We start from the raw sequence: 18,983 nt of genomic DNA on the forward strand, positions 1-18,983 counted from the left end.
TTGCATTAGGAACTTAAGTTTCTAGGAGCCCTAAACTTTTGTCAGAGCTTACATATACTTTTAGTTCTTCGTTTATATATACAAAAATGCATCCATGACAGCATTTGAGGAAAGATTGTTCAGTCAGTATCCTGGGGTAGATATTTTATGCAAGAATAATTGAAGATGCAAAGTTAGTTTAAAAATGGGGATTAAAGCAAGGCAAAACAAGTAGATCATACATGAATAAAGATTTCTTTGATTTACAAAAAAACAATGCTGCAGGCAGGTGAGGTTAAATACACAAGGCAACAGGTGAGCTGAGGGACTTGTTGATCAGCATGGGACTTGTAACATTGGCTAAGAAATGGCTGAAAGTGAGATAAGGGTAGATTGTGTGGACAGGAGGTCTGTCAAGTTTGAGTGCAAGTAGCTAATTTATTTTTAGATTACCTTATTTCAGTGTTGTCACTACTTTTACTGTTATATATAGATGGAAAACAAAATATACTTTTGTGGATTGCTGACATACTTGTAGTAGTGACAGAGAAGGGTCTAGGTGGTGGTGGAATCTTGCCAAAGTTAAGTGTACCTTTCTTGTCCCCTGTGCTGGCAAAGTAATGCAAATGCAAAGAGCAGCTAATGAGGTTAGTCAATAAAATAAATGACTGAAATTACTTTCTGCAAATAAGGGGGAAAAGAATGAAGCAAACATAAAGAGAAGGGCTATTTAAAGGAAAAGAGTGGCAGCACGTGCACAGAGTATAGGAACAGGCCAGTGATAAATTTGGGCTGTAAATGAGAATTAAGTTTGAAAATATGTGGGTAGTGAAGCCCTGGAACAGCCTCCCCCTGTATTGGTGTAATCCCAGCCAGCAGTCAAGCCCCACACAGCTGCTCGCTCACTCCCACACCACCAGGATCAAGGAGAGAATGGGAGGGGTAAAATCTGGAAACCTCATGGGTTGAGATAAAGTTTAATGGGGAAAGCAAAAGTTGCACACACAGGGAAAGCAAAACAAGGAATTAGTTCACTGTCTCCCATGGACAGGTGTTCAGCCACCTCCAGGAGAGCAGGGTGCCATCACATGTAATGGGTACCTAGGAAGACACTTAAAATGTTCCTCCCTTTTTGCTTCTTTTCCCTACTTCATATGCTGAAGATGATGTCATATGGTCTGGAATATCCCTGTGGTCACTTAGGGTCATCTGTCCCAGCTGTGTCTCCTCCCAGCTTCCTTGCCAGCATGGCAGTTGGAAAAGCAGAAAAGGTCTTGGCTCTTTGTTAGCCCTGCTCAGCAATAACAAAAAGGTATCTGTATTATCAACCCAGTGTTCAGCATAAATCCAAAATAAAGCCCCATACAGCCACTGTGAAAAAATTAACTCTACCTCAGCTGAAAACAGCACACCCTCTAATACTGATGCTGGCATAAAACTTACTTTAAGTTAAAACTAGCAAAAATGTGTAGGATATGTGTATTGGGACAATGCTTGGGGACAGAGACAATTCCATTCAAGTTTGGTATTGAGCACATAAGCTCGTGGATAGGCTGCAGGGTGTTTGCAGTGGAAGTTAGGCCTAGGTCATCTACTGGTTGACCAGGCTTTGTTAGTTGGTTAGTCAGCTTGCAGCACTTAGGATTGCTGCATCGTGTCCAACATGTAAACCAAGCCTAGGAAGTATTTTGAGGCCTCTCTTGGCCTGGCATGGTGCATCCCTGGTTCTGTACAATATTTCTCTAAGGATCATGTCTCACCACTAAGCTCCTGAAATAAGCTTGCCAAAACTGCCATAACAGTCAAGATGTGTTAAGATTGTCAGTGAACTTTACAGTGGTCTGGGAATAGTCTATTCTGTTCTTGTTAGGTGACTCATTTAGTCAAAGTATCCTAGAAATAAAAATAATGAATATCTACCCATAAATTGGCTAAGAGCGATGAAGCTCCTCACCAGTAGGTCCCATGTAGCTCTAAGAGCTTCTGGACTATCTGGAGGTGAGACAGAAAACTACAGTGGCCAGCTGTAGCCTAGGATAGTGCTTTTCCTTATGCATTACCATTACCACTGCCTTCAGTAGCCCTGATGTTGGTATGAGTGTAGGATGGAGAATCATAACTGACCTACAGGCAGCATTCCTCACGGATGAGCTCCATCTCCGAGACCTTTCAGCTTCCTTCAGCTCCCTGCACTTGCAGTGGAGAACCTGGAGCGGTTGTGGTGATGGCGCTGCGCTAGGAAATGGGAGATGTGGGCTTCATGGTTTATTAACTCCCCTGGGAAATCCACAGCTAGTGGAGGTAGAGTTAGTTTGATTTAGTACACAAAATACTAACTTTTGCCTCGAGGAAGGATTTTTTTCACTTAAACTAGTGTTTGTGCCTGGTAAAACTGGCGACTAAATGCCTCCTAGGAGAACATAGTACAATCAGTTACCTTGAAGTTGCGAAGTTATTTAACCCTATTCCAGGATTTGCTAAGAAAACATTTGAATATATGTTTTTTTAGTTCTTGTTCTTGATTATTCTTTATTGCTTTGTGCCTTTGTTTCCTGTCCATTTAATGCATAATTTTTCCTCTTGCATTGTACTTAGTCTGTGAATTGGGAATGTAGGAAAAATAATTGCAAAGTAAATCTTTGAACAACTGAATGGAGATGGGAAATACCAAATGAAAAGATTTTCAATCTAGTATAATTCAGAAAACTAATTTTGCATTAAAGTAGAAAACAGGCATTTCAGCCCTATATGTTTGTTTCTGTTGTCATAAATGTATTTTCATTCCACAGTCTTGTAACTTTTTTGTAAACTTGAACTTCTTATAGTCAACTCTAATTTATGTTGAAAATTGCTGAAACAAGTTTTATGCTTTTCTCTGATAGGGATTGCAGCCTCTTTCGCTGTAAAGCTTTTTAAAGCATGGATGGCAGAGAAAGATGCCAATTCTGTTACCTCTGCTTTAAGAAAAGCCAACCTTGATAAGAGATTGCTAGTAAGTACACTATATTTTCAATAATCTTTATCTCTCCCAGAGAGAAAGAAGGAAATGAAATGCAGATGGTAGTTTGCTGTAAGCATGTTAACTCCCCCTCAGACTCTGCTAGCATTTCTAAAATGTTTTGAAACACAGCAATATTGTTATGGCTGTAGCACTGATACAGGTTCAGGAATATTAAGTATCACATGGTTTTACATTCTGTCTATGTTTTTCCTGTAGTCAGATGTCTTCTTAGAGACTGTATATATGGGGCTTGGGAATTAAATAAATGGTGGTTTTTTTCCCAGCTATTGCTAACAAAATATACCAGCATGTTGGCATGAGAAACTCTATTTCTTTAAATATGTTTTCCTTTTGCAAATGGTATATGAAGTATAAGGAGTTAGATTTGAATGTAGCTTTCTGAAGCAGCAGTGTTTAAATAGTATAGTAAATTAATGGTAAGCTAATTTTCTGCAGCAGTAGCCATCTAGGGAGCATAAATGGTCCTGCAGTGGTGGCAACAGACCTAGTAGGTACAGTGCAGAAGGCTTTCAGCCTTAGGACTCAAAACCTGTGTTCTGGGTTTGTAGCAAGGTATTCAGAGAATAGATGAATATGTAGCAATTTCATGTGCCTTTTTCTCACAGAGTCTTTTGGAGATCATTTGGGGTTTTTTAATCCTTCAGAAAGATTGCTGCTGTGATAATGCAGTCAAATACACATCCTGTGTAGCAGTGCCTGGAGACTCAGCAGTATTTCCTGTTTCTACCTCAGTAATATGTAATTAAGCAAGTATCCTAAGTAAGGAGTCTCCCATGCCCCTCCATCTCTTCAATTTGTACTTGATTTTAAGTGTCCAAGTCTTAAATAATTTGCCATTAACTGAGAAAGGGGCTAATTACACTGTTTCTGTGTGGGGAGGGCAGGGAAGAAACTGCATCTTTCTATTTCAAGCTTGACTTACTTAAACTTTCAACTGTTGGCTCTCATTAATCTGCTCTTTTAAACAACTGGAAAATATCAGATGATGTTGCCTAGCATAGATGCCTTCACGAAAGTTTCTTAATTTCTTTAGTCAGTAAGTAAATAGATGGAAAGTCTTCAACTTCTTTGTTAAAAAAAGTGTTATCCATCCCACAGATCACGGTTAAAACACCAAGAATGGATGGTAAGCAAATGCCATTTAATGCTTTCCAAGATGGGGCATTTGCTATAGTGATTTTTAAGAATAATTTTAACTTTTATAAGTAGCTGGACTTTCATAAATTGCCAGTGCTTTTTAATTAGAAATGCCTACAGGAGTTAATGTTAACAGTACATAGTGGATTTTGTGATTTTTGTTAAATGATGCATTAGTGGTAGGTCAGGGTGCCTGGGCCACTTTGTATTTTTCTTAAGAGATAAATGTGTGGATGCAGTGGGAGAGCATGATAAATGTGCTTTGCCATCTATTCCTTTGTACTTTCCTGATAAGACTCTTGGAATCTGGAAAAAGTATGGTTCCTCTTAGGACTGCTTTGAGCAACACGTTTGGCTCATGGCTATTCATAAGTACATGCACTTCACATGGAGTGGGTGTTAGCTTATTTGTGTAACTGGACATCATTTTTTTCCCTCCACTACAGTGAAACACTGCAATATGAATGAAGTGTTGACTTTTCAAGTATGCATACAAGCAGTGTTTTAAGTGAAGTAACAGGTTATTCCCACTGTTCATTCTTAAAAAATGTTCTTTCCATTCTGTCAAGAGTCATAGATGGTTATTTAACTGAGAGCATTCCTGTCTTTTTAGGAACTATTTCCAGCCAACCGGCAAAATGTGGACCATTTTGCCAAGTATTTTACTGAAGCAGGTCTAAAAGAGCTCTCAGATTTCCTTAGAGTTCAGCAGTCACTGGGGACTCGTAAAGAACTTCAAAAAGAACTGCAAGAACGTCTCTCTCAGGAATGCCCAATTAAGGAGGTAAAAGTGGTTTTTTTACAACTTTCTGTTTTTATATAATAATAATCAAGGACTTAAATCAACATTAGGTAGAGAGGAACAGATTTCCTCTGTTTTTCTTTAAACAATTTTAATTTATTAATCCATTCACTCTGTGCTTAAGACTAAAGCAACCAAATATCCTCTATAGTTCCAAATGTGGTTGTCTGTGGGATGGGGGTGGTTTTCCTTAATTTATCCTTGAGAATGTATTTCCTTTAACTGCATTAACTGTTAGGTTGGAGGGGAGGGTCAAAATCTTGTTCTAATTTTGTTTCTTAATGCTTCTACACCACAATGTTGTAAATGACTACAAGTGTTTGGAAAGTCAGCATCATTTCTGGTTCATTGGAAATGTCCCTTATTTCCTTCTCCAGGTAGTGCTTTATGTAAAAGAGGAAATGAAAAGAAATGAGCTGCCAGAGCCAGCAGTGATTGGTCTCCTTTGGACCTGTGTCATGAATGCTGTGGAATGGAACAAGAAAGAAGAGCTGGTGGCAGAGCAGGCCCTCAAACATCTGAAGGTGTGTGCGTGGGTGAAGAGGGAGAAGAATGCTGTGAATTTACAGAACACATTCTTAGGCTGTCAAAGTTTTTTACCTGTTTAAATCCAGGAGATTTAGATTTTTGAAGGCTGATGCTGAGCATGCCAAGCGTTGTGTATAGTCTGACTTCTCTCAAATGGATACTGAGGGCTGAGGTAGTTCAGATCATTGAGTGCCCTGACTCCCACAGTGCCAGAGCAAGCCAGGGGGGTCACAGCCTGAGCCTCTCTTCCTTGTGCTTTCCCAGGGTGCCAGGGCCCTGAGAAGCTCCTTGCATTGGGACAGGGCTAAGTGACTGCTGGGACTCAGCCTGCTCAAACCTGACTAGTAAGCCTGCAGGAAGTGCCTTTGCAATGTCTTTGCCAGAAGCAAAGACATTTTGGGAGCATGGTGAGGCAGTACCTGTGCTGGCTGTGCAGAGAGCTGGATAGATCCCGGCAGGAATGCCAAGGCCAGAATCTGGGAATTGGTTGTTGCCAATGTTGGCTGTGGTAGCTGGATGCTCAGTGACTTGTCAAGTGAGCTGGCTTGGACTGTGTGTACATACAGTGTGGTTACTCTCTGATCCAGCTACTGTCCTTGAGGATGAGGGAACTGAATATATAGAAAGACAAGCTGCAATATTGCAGTACTACCACTGCATGTTGGTACAAAAACTCTGAAGACTTTGGGATAGAAAAGAAACACCAAACCAATGCAGAAGCATCAATCACTGCCATCACTGGTATTCCTCATCTAAGTCTGAAGTAATTGTGCAGTGCAAGACACTGGATGTGAGAGCAGAAGCTCTTCAGCAGACTTAGTCTTTTAAGCAGGTAATCTATGACCAGGAGTATACTCCCTCATAGCCAGGGCTTCAAAGGTTTGCCTTGGAACAGAAGCAATCTGGGATTTATTCTTTATGGTAAAATAGATCTTTCTTCATATTGGATGTGTCTCCATACTTGGGTGTTCCCATGTTGGTTTAGCTCCTACTGCTGCTGTCCTTTAGTCTGAATTTGGTTTCCCAGTCAGTAATCCTAGAAATGCAGTCTCATGGGATATTGTGTAGTCTTTGATGTCAAGACTGAATGCCTTCAAGTTTTCTCAAGTGGCTCAAATTGCAGGAGAAAGACAAGATAGTTTCCAGAAGGAGGAGAGGCATTGTGTTTCTTGTTCCTTTGATGTAAAATTTGATTATCTCTCTTTGAGTTGTAACAAAGTATCCATTGAGATTTATTGTCTAGTACTGCAGGGCAAATTAACAAACACTTTCTGGAATATTTGAACTCTGGGAAAAGAGAAACATAGCTGGCTTTGTACAAATCCTGTTGACTGGATGTTTAGTCCTATGCATCACCCCAATGAATTAGGTAAGGCATCTTGCCTGTATAAGATAGGCATCTTTCTAGGTACATCCACTTTCTAAAAACAGAGGAAAATTTGTATGAGGTATTTACTATTTGCACTTGGGGTAGGATTTTAATAGAAGCAATAGAAATAGAAATTTAGACTTTGATAGCTGCTTCTTTACAGTTCAGTCTTAAAAAATGAAACAGCATTTTTCACATCCTTCCTCTTAGGATAGGTAGAGACAGATCTTGGATCCTTCTCTTAGGGCTCTCAGCTACCTCAGTGTATGAGCCAACTCCAGAAAGTGGATTAACAGTGTTAGGATGGTACAGAGCTCAGTTCTGTGCCCTGCTGTGTGTCAATGTCCCAGGAAACAGTCAGGGAGTTGCTTTGACCTGGTGCTGTGTTTGGGCTGTGTATGAATACATACTTGATCTGTGACATGTCAGATGGTGGGATTTATTCTTGTGTGGCCCCATTCTTGTATGACAGGTAACTTTCACAAACCACGTTGCCAGAGCTTTCACATCTGTCTCTAACCAGTCTCTAACTTACCAGATTCTTTCAGTAAGTTGTACACAAGGCACCCCTCGTGAAAAGATGAGATGGGTCAGAACACAGAGTATTGACCTAGTTCACAGATCTTAAAAAGCCTTGCTGGATGGGTGGCTACCTAGTAGCAGGGTTGAGATGGGCAGCCATGAGCCAGCATACTTGGGCAGTGCAGTTAAAGTCATGTGTGCCATCCATATGGCAGGACCAGCAGGAGCTGACCTCATGAGGAGACAGGGCAAGCTGTTCAACCCTGGATCTCACAGAATAAGCTCCTCATTGTCCCAGTAACCTCACTGTGACACTGGAGGAGCTTAGTGCCTTGGCCTCCTCCAGTGCAGAGAAGAGATGTTCTCCATGAGTGAGGAGATCTTTCAGACAATTCTCACTGCAGGCTAGGTTCTGGTGAACTTCACATCAGTGTGGGTGCTGACCCCCTGATCCCTAACATGATTCAAATGGAAAATAATGCCACTTGCTCAGCCAGCAATAAGAAGGTTCCTTAGTCATTTAGACATCTGTAAAACTCATAACTGTGAGCCTGTACCAGTTGAGAAGTGAGGGAGGAATGTCAAGGGGATAAAGTCAGATGTGGCAAAATGAAGACAATTTACTTCCAAACTGAAAACCTAGCATTTTTATTAATGTTTATAGACAGCAGCACTTCACAAACATGCGGATGGGGATGAGTTCTGCTGAGGGTATTAAATAAACCATCTGCCTGTATATTGCCCTGCCTTCCTACAGTTTGCCTAAATTGTAGGATTAGCTCAATGCTACAAGGGCTAAAAGGGGAAAAAGAGCTACTCACAGGCTGCACAAGTTTTTCAGTGCTCTAACCAAAGCACTGATGTTGTTTCTAAAGATGTGGCTATACCTGCCAGGAGTGGAAAAACCTGGCCTCTAATGTTAGCTATATCTAGCTGTTTTAAGGGAGTTTCTTCCAAAAGTACTAAATACCGTCAGCCTGCTGAGCTGCTTGTGGCTCTTGTGATTTCATGCTCTTTTAAACAGCTGATAATTATTGAAAAACCCATTTTGGAACAACCTTTCAAATTTCAGTTGATTTTCATGTGTTTCACTAACTATTTCCATGGACCATATTGGTTAAAACCCTCAGGATTAGCCCTTTGTGGAGAGGTGCTGAAGTGTACTTGTAAACATGCCCATCAGTGCTATGGGTGGTTTATCACCTGACTAAGACCAGCAGTAGCCCTGGTCACTCAGACCACAACTCTGTGATCTCAGGCCATTGCAAGTCCAGCTGGAAAATGCCAAACTGGGGGTTACTGAAAACTTGGAAGAAAGGATGATTAGTGCAAGAGCAGATGAAATAGTATTATGCAATGTATATTTGGCTAAGGTCTCTGAAGATCAAAGGTAATTAAACTTCATCTTTGAAAAATGCTCTTAATATTATCTTAATTTTAAGATTGTAGTCTTAGCTGAACTCATCAGAGGCTAAGATGACAGGAAATTGGAGAGATATGGCTATAAACACTAGCTTTTAAGGAAAGATAGGGTCCTTCAGTGTAATTTTTAGTTTTAAGATCTGAAATAAGAGGGAAAATTGCATAACAAGTAAGTTTTTGCTTTATTTTTATGATATTAATAAACACTAAAAAAAGACTATGAAATGTACCACTACTGTCTTGTCAGAGTAACATGAGCAGTTAATACTGTGCTTGGAAAATGTTGCTGTTTACCAAAGGCTGTCATGATATTCCTAATTGTGGTAATGAGAAAAAAAAGGACAGTTGATCACAGTTAACTTGGAATAATTTCCTTTACTTCAGTTTCCTGGGACTTCTAAAACCCCTGTGAAACTAGAGACTTTTTTTCATGTATTTCATCCTGGGTTGTCTTACATTGTGAACATCTGTAAAGCATCACTCCTGAATGAACAGAATGCTGCATTGTGAAATGTATGACAGAAGTAATGCCAGAATGTGGGCTTTATAAATTGATTTTACAGAATTCAGTAACTATGTGGTACTGAATTTTAGCTTTAAGCATGCAGGACATGCTACAGAAAATCATGGATATTTGTGTATATGCATTGTATGTGTTTTAGAAAATGCAGTGTGCAAGTAAATCTAAGGTTTCAGTGAAACACTTTCAGGGATAAAATTTGTGATGTTTATTCTAAAAAAGTTTAAGTATACTGACATGCATTTTATTTTTTACCTTCTCTTCCTTTCAGCAATATGCCCCCCTACTTGCTGTGTTCAGCACTCAAGGCCAGTCAGAGTTGATCCTACTCCAGAAGGTGCAGGAGTACTGTTATGACAACATCCACTTCATGAAAGCCTTTCAGAAGATAGTGGTACTCTTTTATAAAGGTAAAAGTGTAGAATCCACTGTTGTACTCTGTGCTTGGGTTCTCAGTGTCAACCACTCTCTTATGATGTTGAACCAAGCAGTGCATATGAGAAGGCTGTGTTGGTGTTGAACTCTGGAATACTTTTGCTTTGAGTATTCAAAGGAGTGTGTGGCAGCAGGAAAAGCCAAAACAAGCCCTTGTCTCCCTCTGTTGCTTTCATCCCATTCAAGAAGTGTGAGCAGGATCAAGCACTGTCCAGTCATTTCAAATGCAGTTTAGTCCTTGCATACAATCAGTTCTAGGAAGACATTTCTATAAATTTCTGGCAGATTTCAACAGATCAGAGCTTGGTTTTAAGAAACCTTGAGAGTGCAAACCCTCCTAGCAGGAAGATTTTTCAGGGGTTTGGAGTTGGAGGTTTTTTTTACTCACTCCCTACCAGAAGGAGCTTTTCTTCTTCTTTTCCTGCCAATTTTTTGCAGGTGCTATAGTTTTGATGGATTTCATTTTTATTGTGGAATTGACTTCTTCACAAGTTTATTCTGATCAGGTTGTCATAGAGACTAATGGTCTTGCACTGCTTGTGATGGGTGGATGCCAAACAGTTTGTTCTTGCTATAAATAGTTGGAGAAGAAAAATCAGCAGGAGTAGAAACCTAATGTTGATCTTTTTTCACCCTGTTGAGTCCAGGTACATGTTCAAGGCAAATGAGTTCCAACTGTTACAATAATTTCATGGTTTCAGAAGGCAGAAGGAAGTGAGTCATGTGGATTTATTTCTGTCCTTCTTCAATATAGTGTGGCATCCATGATAAATGAAAAAGCAATGCACCTTGTCCTTCTGCCCTCAAATTCTATAGTTTGTAAATACTATTAATAACCATAGAACAACTTGAACCTGCAAGCTGCAGCAGTCATTTGATTCCGTTTTCTTTGGAAAAGAACATTTGCTTCGGACGTGGTGAATGAGAGGCGTAATTGCTGTGCACTCAGAGCGTAACTGATGGTCAAGCCAGAAATAATCTTGTGTAGGATTGCTTTCAGAATTTTTGTCGATTCATTACTGTGTTAGCCTGCAAGAGCAGTCCTGAAATTCCAAAGCATTTTAAAATCAAAAAGAAAATAAATCACTGAATTGAATATTAAACTTAATATGCTTGAAGAGTCTAGTTCCCATCTACTCTGCTCACCCCACGTGCTCTTGTTCTGACTCAGGAGATTACTTGGGCAGATTTGTGTGGAGGGCTGAGAAGACTTCAGCCTCAGCATACAGGTGCCTCAATACTGTTTAGTATTCACATGATGTCTCGAGGAGTGTTTGGAGCTACTGTATGGTCTGTCCAATATGTGCTGTGCCTGTATTCCTGCCTGGAATACCTAGGGCAGGCATGTGGAAGCAGAGCTGCCAGCCCTTTCTGGCCCTGTTTAGGCTGAAGCTGGATCTGCCCCGTTTGACAAACCTGCTGCCTGCTGGCAACTGTTTGCCTGACCCTACAACCACTGCCATAGGGCCCTTCTGGGTGCTGGATGCATCAGTTCTGTCTGGTTTTGGCAGCTTTGGAGTTAACAGTGTCCATTAAGTGAGGACATGCTACTTTGTCAACCAGGGAAGATTCTGGGAGCACTAGGCCTTCAATTCCTGTTTCTTCTACATGACTCTGTTGAGCTTTAGTGGCTCATGGTGTAGTTTGTGCAGTGCTATGCTGTCTGCCTCTTTGTTTCAGTGCTGTTAGATTTCACCCTCTCCTTCTGCCCAGTTTGTATCTATCCACTAAAAACAAGCCATGGAGTCTTTTTGTAGACATGTGCTTTATTTAGACAACTTCCCAGTTACAATGTATCTTCTGTTTCCTAATAGCCGAGTTAAAAAGCCTCTAAAGCTGGTATTGGCTGTGTCAGTGGTGAGGGAGCAGCAGACACCCCTCTTCCCCTTTCTGTTGTTCTTAAGTGTAACATGCACAAGGTCTGGAGAGGTTTCAGGGTCCCTAATGAACTTCATCTAGTGACAAATAAAGGTATCTGAATATCTGAATGGGCAGATAAAAATGCAGCTTTGTACCAGCATGAATCCACATTCACTTTGTTGCTTGTTACTCATTATGAGGTGGGAGTGCTTCCTGGGCATAAAAATAGTCAGCAGTGATGATAGGCACCTAATGCCAGTCACGCTTTGACTAATTTAGTGCCATGACTACTCTCATCAGGATGTCCAACATCTTGCATCTCAATGCTTTCCATATTTCCATCATAAAATAGCCCTTGGATTACTTTCCTGTGAATTACCTGGTAATACCTAAACATGTTGACAGCTGGGGCTCATTAGCACCTAGAAGATCTTGAAAGTCTGTGGTGTTGATTTTTTTAAATTTCCTGTTCTGTCTCTAAACAAGATGGAGCATCCATTTTTTCCCCAGTGTAAACCCAAGCCCTATTTTCCATTAAGTAGCAGCAGCTTCTTACTGGCTTGTAGGTATAATTTGCAAAAACGGTTCTGTAGTTGGTTAAAGCTTGTTAAGATTATTATTATTATTACTCTACCCTTGTGTTCCTGAGACAGTATAGAGAAAAATAACCTGTGCAGTTCTACACTGATCACCAGCTGTGATGTTGCTTCTCTGGTTTTCACTTTAAGCCAGTACAGTTGTTTATCAAACAGCTGCATTTTGACCAAGATCTAAAAGCCAGCTGCAGAATAAGAATTGCTGAAGTTTGAGTGGTATTCAGTAAGTTTGCTGGCTTCCTTGCTTGCATTGTAAGATGTGTGTTGTTTGCTAGTTCCTTCTGTGTCCCTTCACTGTTGGTAAAATAAGCACTGTTGTTATTGGAATACATGCTCTATATCATATTCACCTGTTGATCCCTTTCCTTTAGTTTGTGTATATCCTTGAAATTTCAAATGTGAAATCTTGACACTGTTGAAATTAATGATTGCTCCTTTCATGAAGATCAGAATTTCACCCTTTGAATGGCAAACACAAAGCCTCTTGCACTTTTTCATTTGAATTCAAGACAACACTTACAAAGTACAAGAAATAACTGGTTGGAAGTGCATATGAAGTAGGACTCTGGTTTGAGGCATAATTAGACCTCAGAGATATTCTTTTGCAGTACAGAGATACAGCAACCAAATGATGCAGACTGACAGAGATTCTCAAATTCTGCAGGGAACACTTAGAAGAAAGGAATCTTGAAGTTTCACTTCATACAGGGGTTTTGTTTTTTGATGGATTACAATTATCTTTAAATATCTTAATTATTCAAGTACTTTTTGTGGTACTTGATGCAAAATTTTCCTGGGAAAAACCCAAAACAAACCAGAAGGGCCTTAACTGTACTGTGGGTGACTTTCCTTGCATTGAAAGAAGCCTTGTCTGAAGGATCTGTTCTCCCAGCTGAGTTAGCTGCCATAGAGTTGAATTTTGCAGATTGATTGACTGTGTTGGCAGCTGCCAGGGTGTGCTTTTCCCTTTACTGCCCGTGGGTATGTGGTTTGAGTTAAAAGCAGGAATTCCTTTGAACCGGGTGATTGAGTGCAAAGCTGAGACCTGAACTTCAAGTAACTTTCCAGTTAACCCTGAAGAAAAGAGACTGGGCTGTTCAGTCTCTGTGCTCTGCAGCTTCTCCCTTTCATGAGGGACATCCCTGGAGGCTCTGCTCGTGGGTGGTTTGAATGGCAGTTGGCTGCACCTGCAGGAAAAGCAGCTCTCTGGGGCTGACATCACCTGGGACTGCAGTGAGAATGATGTGCACACGCCCACAAACTGCAGTGCTCAGCTTCAGCCATTAAAATATATCTATAATCAACTTTAATGAGGAATAACTATATATATACAAAATGAGTCATTCCCTTCCTCCTCCTTCCATTTTCCCTTCCTCCTCCTTCCATTTTCCCTTCCCACTGCTTCAAAGCAACTTAGAGGTATGATTAACTATACCCTGCCCTGCATGATTGTTGAATTGAGCATCTCTGTGCAGGTGGGAGAATGCCATCCCTTATGAGCACTGGAGGCATGAATGTATTACACATAACATTTCTGAGAAATTAAAGGAGCATTACAGTTGCCCTTTTTGTAGTTCAGGGCATTTTGTTCTTCTCTGTTAGGGTAGGAGGTTTATTGCCATGGAGTTGAATACAGGCAAATTTTTCCCAAGTCTTCCAGACCTGAGAATGTTTTAATCTTTGAGGCACACAGTGAGAGTGCATGCTGCTTTTATCAGATGGGGGTTTTGGGAAGGGAGGGAGAAATTCCACTCTCCCTTTTGGCCACAAAACCATTGAGCTTACGGGCTTCAAATCAAAATAAAGACAAAAACCAGAGTTGAGTCCTATTACTTTTGAACTGAGCTATATTCCTACCTGAAGGTGCTTCCTTGCACAGTATCAAAATGTCACCTGTCATGAAGCAATGGGCTTCAGCACTTCTATACAACAGCTTCATACTTGTGAATGTCCACACTGCCCCAGAGCTTGAGCTCAGGACAGGGTTGCTCTACTTTAGTTTTTTTGGTTGTTTTTTTTTTTTTTTCTAAAATCTCTCCTGATTTTCTTTGCCTGTCCTATGTGCCATACCCTGAGTAATTTTGCAGATATAGTTGTGTGAACCTCAGGACTCTGAGGTAAAAGTAATCTTTTCACATGCACTTTTACATTAAACTTCAGGTTCGTGAGTCCATGTGAAATATTTTCAGGTTTGCTAAATTAAAATCCAGATTCATGAAATACTGTAATGCCTTTGAGCTGCTATTGAGGACTACCAGCAAGTAGTTAAGGCAACATGTTCAAAACCTCTTTCTTCTCTCCAGCGTTTCTGAAACATTGGAGAAAAAGTTCAATGTGGCAAGTTGTGATTTCAGGAAGATGGTGGAATTCTTTGGTCCCTCTTGTAGGTTCCCCAAGTACAATTTATATATATGGAAAAAAGCCTAGAGCCAGCTCAGTCCCCTTTTCCTGCATTTTCTCAGCATTACTGTCAGCTGCAGTAAACTGCAGAAGAGGTTTTATTTTGGAAGAGTTCCTGAGAGACAAGGTAATTTCCAGTCACACACTCTTACTAAATTCCTAATTTTCAAGGAGATTTCACATTCAGTTACTGTTGAATGTCTTGGAATAGTTTTGATTAAGTTCAAATGTATTCCTGGTTGCTTCCATCTGTGTATTATTCAACAGCATATGTGAAATGTGTCTCCTCTGTCTCATTTGATCAGATGCTTTGGGGTTTTAGTGTCATTTATTTCAGTTTGTCTTCTTCCCTTCCCTGCCACATCTGCTCTAACTTTAGGCTGAAGCAGAAGGTGATGGTCAGGGTTGGTGCCTTGGCAAGCAAATACCCAGTGGGTGGGACAGCACCAAGAAGCTGAGGGAAGCAGTGAAGTACATAAATGTGTTGATTTCGGGCAGGGAGGGTAGTTTGTTCAAAGACAAAAAGAATGGAAATTTTAATGAGGTGTAGAAAGCTGTCTTTAGTCTTTTTATAGAACAAATACAGTTTGATTTTTTTGTTCTTGTTGATGTCGTTGTTTGTTCTTGCCTCTTGTATTACATAACTGCCAAAATGCAATTGTGGATCCCAGATTTTGCCTTTACTGCCATCAATTACTGAGATACTTGGCTTGGCTGGATCACAGGAGCTTTGTCCTGGGGCTAGAGGTCTGTTACTGGACCTAAATTTGCATATGTTGGTAACAATAAGTGTCCTTGCTATTTATTAGTATTTCTTTATTCTGAATTGTACTCAGCCTCACATCTCTTCACTGACAGCTATTTTGTTCCTGATTCTTGACATAAAAATGTCAGCTGTGCTGTCCCTCCAAGCCAGTCCCTTAAAATGGGTGGTCAGAATAGTGACCTTAAAACTTAGTAGCTAAAAACAATGTAAGACCTTTAAGGAAAAATAATTGCAAATCCCTACTGACTGTCTCTTAAATGTTCGGTCAGTAGGTATCTGTCACTTCAGACTTCTAGAGCCATGCACAATTCTGTGATACAACAGCAAGAAAAAGCATGGTAATTCTTATTGTGGTAGCTTCCAAGATGTGCAGGCTGATTATTATATTTCTTTTATCCAGCAATCTTATGTGGTATATTTAAAACAGATGAAGAAAGAACTCTTCTTGACAGAAGCACAATATTTGATACTTTATTTTAAGCCTAATACATTACACGTTTTATTGCATCTGGAACCCATTATATGCATCAAATATTCTGTATTTGAAGCCTAATATAGATCATGCAAAGCTTGTTCCACTGCAATCATATTAGCTGTATGCTGCCTTTAAAAAATCTTTGTCCTCTCATGTTCAAAATCTGCTAATCTCTAAAAAATACTTTTTTTTTTTTACAAACACTGATCTGTATTTCAGCTGATGTTCTGAGTGAAGAAGCTATCCTCAAGTGGTATAAAGAAGCACATGTTGCTAAAGGCAAAAGTGTTTTTCTTGACCAGATGAAGAAATTTGTGGAGTGGCTGCAAAATGCTGAAGAAGGTATGGGTTCATTTGAAGAACTATGGTAGTCTCTTTGCAAAACAAATGATTTTTCTTCACATTCTAGTTGCACCAGGATATGAAGTATTCAGGACTCAAAATACAAAACAGCAGGCATGACCATCTCAATTGTTTCCAGGCATGGCTAAGCCTAGCAACACTTGCTGCTTTTTCAGTGATTATGGTGTCCCTGTGAAGTCCTTTTATTCATTGGGTACCACTTGTCTATAATAAACTCTTTCAGCTTCTGCAGGGAGGAACTCTGCACTGGTGGCAGCATTGAGTACCTTGGTGCTAACACCTGCAGCCAAACAGTTTTCTGTCTCTGTTCAGTGCCTTTTTTGCTGTTGTCATGTTCAATGGCACAGAGCATGAGCTTGCCTGCACCCTGGCTTTTGAAACTGGCTTTAGCTGAATGGTCAGGTTAACATTATGTGGTCTGTATTTGCTGCTTTAAAATGGTTATTTAGAAGGGGGACTAGTTTCTTTAGTCCCTAACTTGGTTTTCCTCATGTTCTTGATAGGAAAATACTTCTACTGAATAAGTTACCTTTTTTTGCATAGAAAAAAAAATCCCCATCAGTTGGAAAGGTACATCCATGTGTAATAGATATGGATAGAATTATTTGGGTCCATTTGCATCCATTTAATGTAATTTATTTTATAAACTCGGAGGAAATATGCACTAGGAACAGATAAAACTTAGCAGCAATTCACATGTTCAGGTGCCAGTATAAAAATGGCAGCTGCTTTCACACTTAGATTTTGGATGGGCAAGCTTGGTCAAATTAAGCTTTTCTAAAAAATTTTCTGCTTGTATGCCTTGGCTGCTCTTTATTTTTATCCTTTCCTGCATGTCCCCTCTGCCAGATGTCCTTAATTACAAAGTCCAGTACAAACGGAGACAAAATGTTTCTGTAAAAACACGCAGCCCATGTTTGCCCTCAGAAATCTGATCTGTGGTGTAATGTTTGTTGGCAGTGAGCCCTTTCCTGTCAGGTGAGCACAGAAATATAATATGATGCAAAGCAGCTTTAGGTTACAAAACAAGCATGTGTATTCCTGCTTCTAGGTTACTTTTACTTCTTCTGCTTCTATTACTAAATGAACTTTATCTTATGCCATAAAAATCATTTAAAAATTGATTTGTACATGTTTCATACATCCTGTAGGGTAGCCTTTCTGGATAAGCTGGATGGTGATGCTGACTGATATTTGCAAAGCAAATAGTTTCAAGGGTGCTTCCTGGATGAGAGTAGTACAGTCTACTCATAGAGATTAGAAGAGTGAGCAAATAATGCTGATCCTTTATTAAACTCAGCTCCAGTACACATTGTGGCTCTGTAGATGAGGACCAGAATCATTCATAGCAACATGGTGAAAATTTTAGTGACAGATCTGTAAATGAAGAGCTCCACCATGGAGGGCAGCAGAGTAAAACTTCATCTCCTGAAGCTGTGTTTCTTTCTTGTTTTCTCTGTTTGATCTACCAGCCTTTTCTAGGAAGTACTAGGTGTGGTGAAAATTTTCATTTTCGTTTTGGAAGGATATCTTGTTATTTTTATATAATTACTCACATCAGTGTCCTTGTGCAGCCTACATGAAGTGTTTCACTCTCTTCTCTTGCAGAGTCGGAGTCTGAAGGGGAGGAGAACTAAGGTGGTTCCACACAGCACAGTCTCAATCTAGGTTAATGCCAAATGCGCTTGGGAATGCCGTACTGTTCAAGCAAAGAGGCTTTACTTCAGTGTCATACAGAAAACTATAGACTAGACTTTCCTTTTGTTTAGAAGAATAAAGGTTTTTAATGGAGCCCTGAGGCATTAGATGCTTTACTTGGGACTCTACCTCTGGCTCAGTGTACACTAACTTAGGCAAAGACATTCAGCAAGGAGCCATATAGAAAAAGTGAAATGAAATACTTATGGACTCCTTTTTATTAACGGTCTTTTTCAGGTACTATGGTATATGAACACTCCAATTTCTGTTTATAGAACTGTTTGGTCTGTGTTTGTAGCTCAATATTGGCTTGTGTATGTGATTTGACACCACCACATTTTTTTGAATAAATGGCTTTTATATCTTAGTTTTGTGGTATCAGTGTGTATGTAAAGTTGTGGCTTGCCAAAGTTTTTAGGATTCTTCAAGTAAAAATTACACAGGAATGCCAACAGACCATTTTCGTACTTCTTCCTCAAAAAATCAGCAGCTGTAGTTAACTGGTGTAGGGATCACTGCCAAATCTTTATTCCCATCCTTACATACAACTTTAGACAGATTACACATATTCCATAGCAAATATTGATTCATTCTGTTCCTTAATTCAAAGAAGATATACAGGAACAAATCTGTGGAATCCCAATTTTGCAGGTACAGTTTATGCAAATGATATATAGACAAATACATTCTGCTCATTGCAAACTACAGTCAATTATTGGTGATTCCTGAATTTAGAGAGAGTAGTTGTCTCATTTTAGAAGAATGAGCTTCAAAACATGCAGGACTAGAAGTCATTATATGTGAAATCTGAAATTTATTTACATCAGGTTTAGAAAAGCCAGGCTTGTATTCTTACAGGGGAAAAGCATGACAGGGCATAATCAGTTAATGAAGTGTTGTATTTTGTCATTAGAAACCAGTAAGCTAGCAGATAGTACAGATTTTTCTGAGGGAAAGTCAACACTTCATATAAACTACAGATGATTCTCAGTATGTATCTAGCTTTACTGTAAACAGCAAGTGGAAATCAAGTGCTGTTGAGTGCCAGCTTTCCATCCAGTAGAGCATTTATTTTCCCAACAGGTATCG

General features: G+C 39.8%; 1 protein-coding gene across 1 annotated transcript in view; it reads left to right on the forward strand.

The window, feature by feature from the left end:
* BZW2 (basic leucine zipper and W2 domains 2) overlaps nucleotides 1-18,261 on the forward strand; it is a 56,144-nt gene extending 37,883 nt beyond the window's left edge. Inside the window, exons 7-12 of the mRNA XM_036406153.1 lie at nucleotides 2,862-2,971; nucleotides 4,752-4,922; nucleotides 5,318-5,464; nucleotides 9,573-9,711; nucleotides 16,053-16,175; nucleotides 17,805-18,261. Of these exons, the coding sequence (XP_036262046.1) occupies nucleotides 2,862-2,971; nucleotides 4,752-4,922; nucleotides 5,318-5,464; nucleotides 9,573-9,711; nucleotides 16,053-16,175; nucleotides 17,805-17,833 (719 nt within the window). The 3' untranslated portion in view covers nucleotides 17,834-18,261. The remainder of the gene's footprint in view (nucleotides 1-2,861; nucleotides 2,972-4,751; nucleotides 4,923-5,317; nucleotides 5,465-9,572; nucleotides 9,712-16,052; nucleotides 16,176-17,804) is intronic.
* Nucleotides 18,262-18,983: the final 722 nt, after the last annotated feature.

Source organism: Molothrus ater, chromosome 1 (genome assembly GCF_012460135.2).
Source record: "Molothrus ater isolate BHLD 08-10-18 breed brown headed cowbird chromosome 1, BPBGC_Mater_1.1, whole genome shotgun sequence".
NCBI classification, from domain to species: Eukaryota; Metazoa; Chordata; class Aves; order Passeriformes; family Icteridae; genus Molothrus; species Molothrus ater.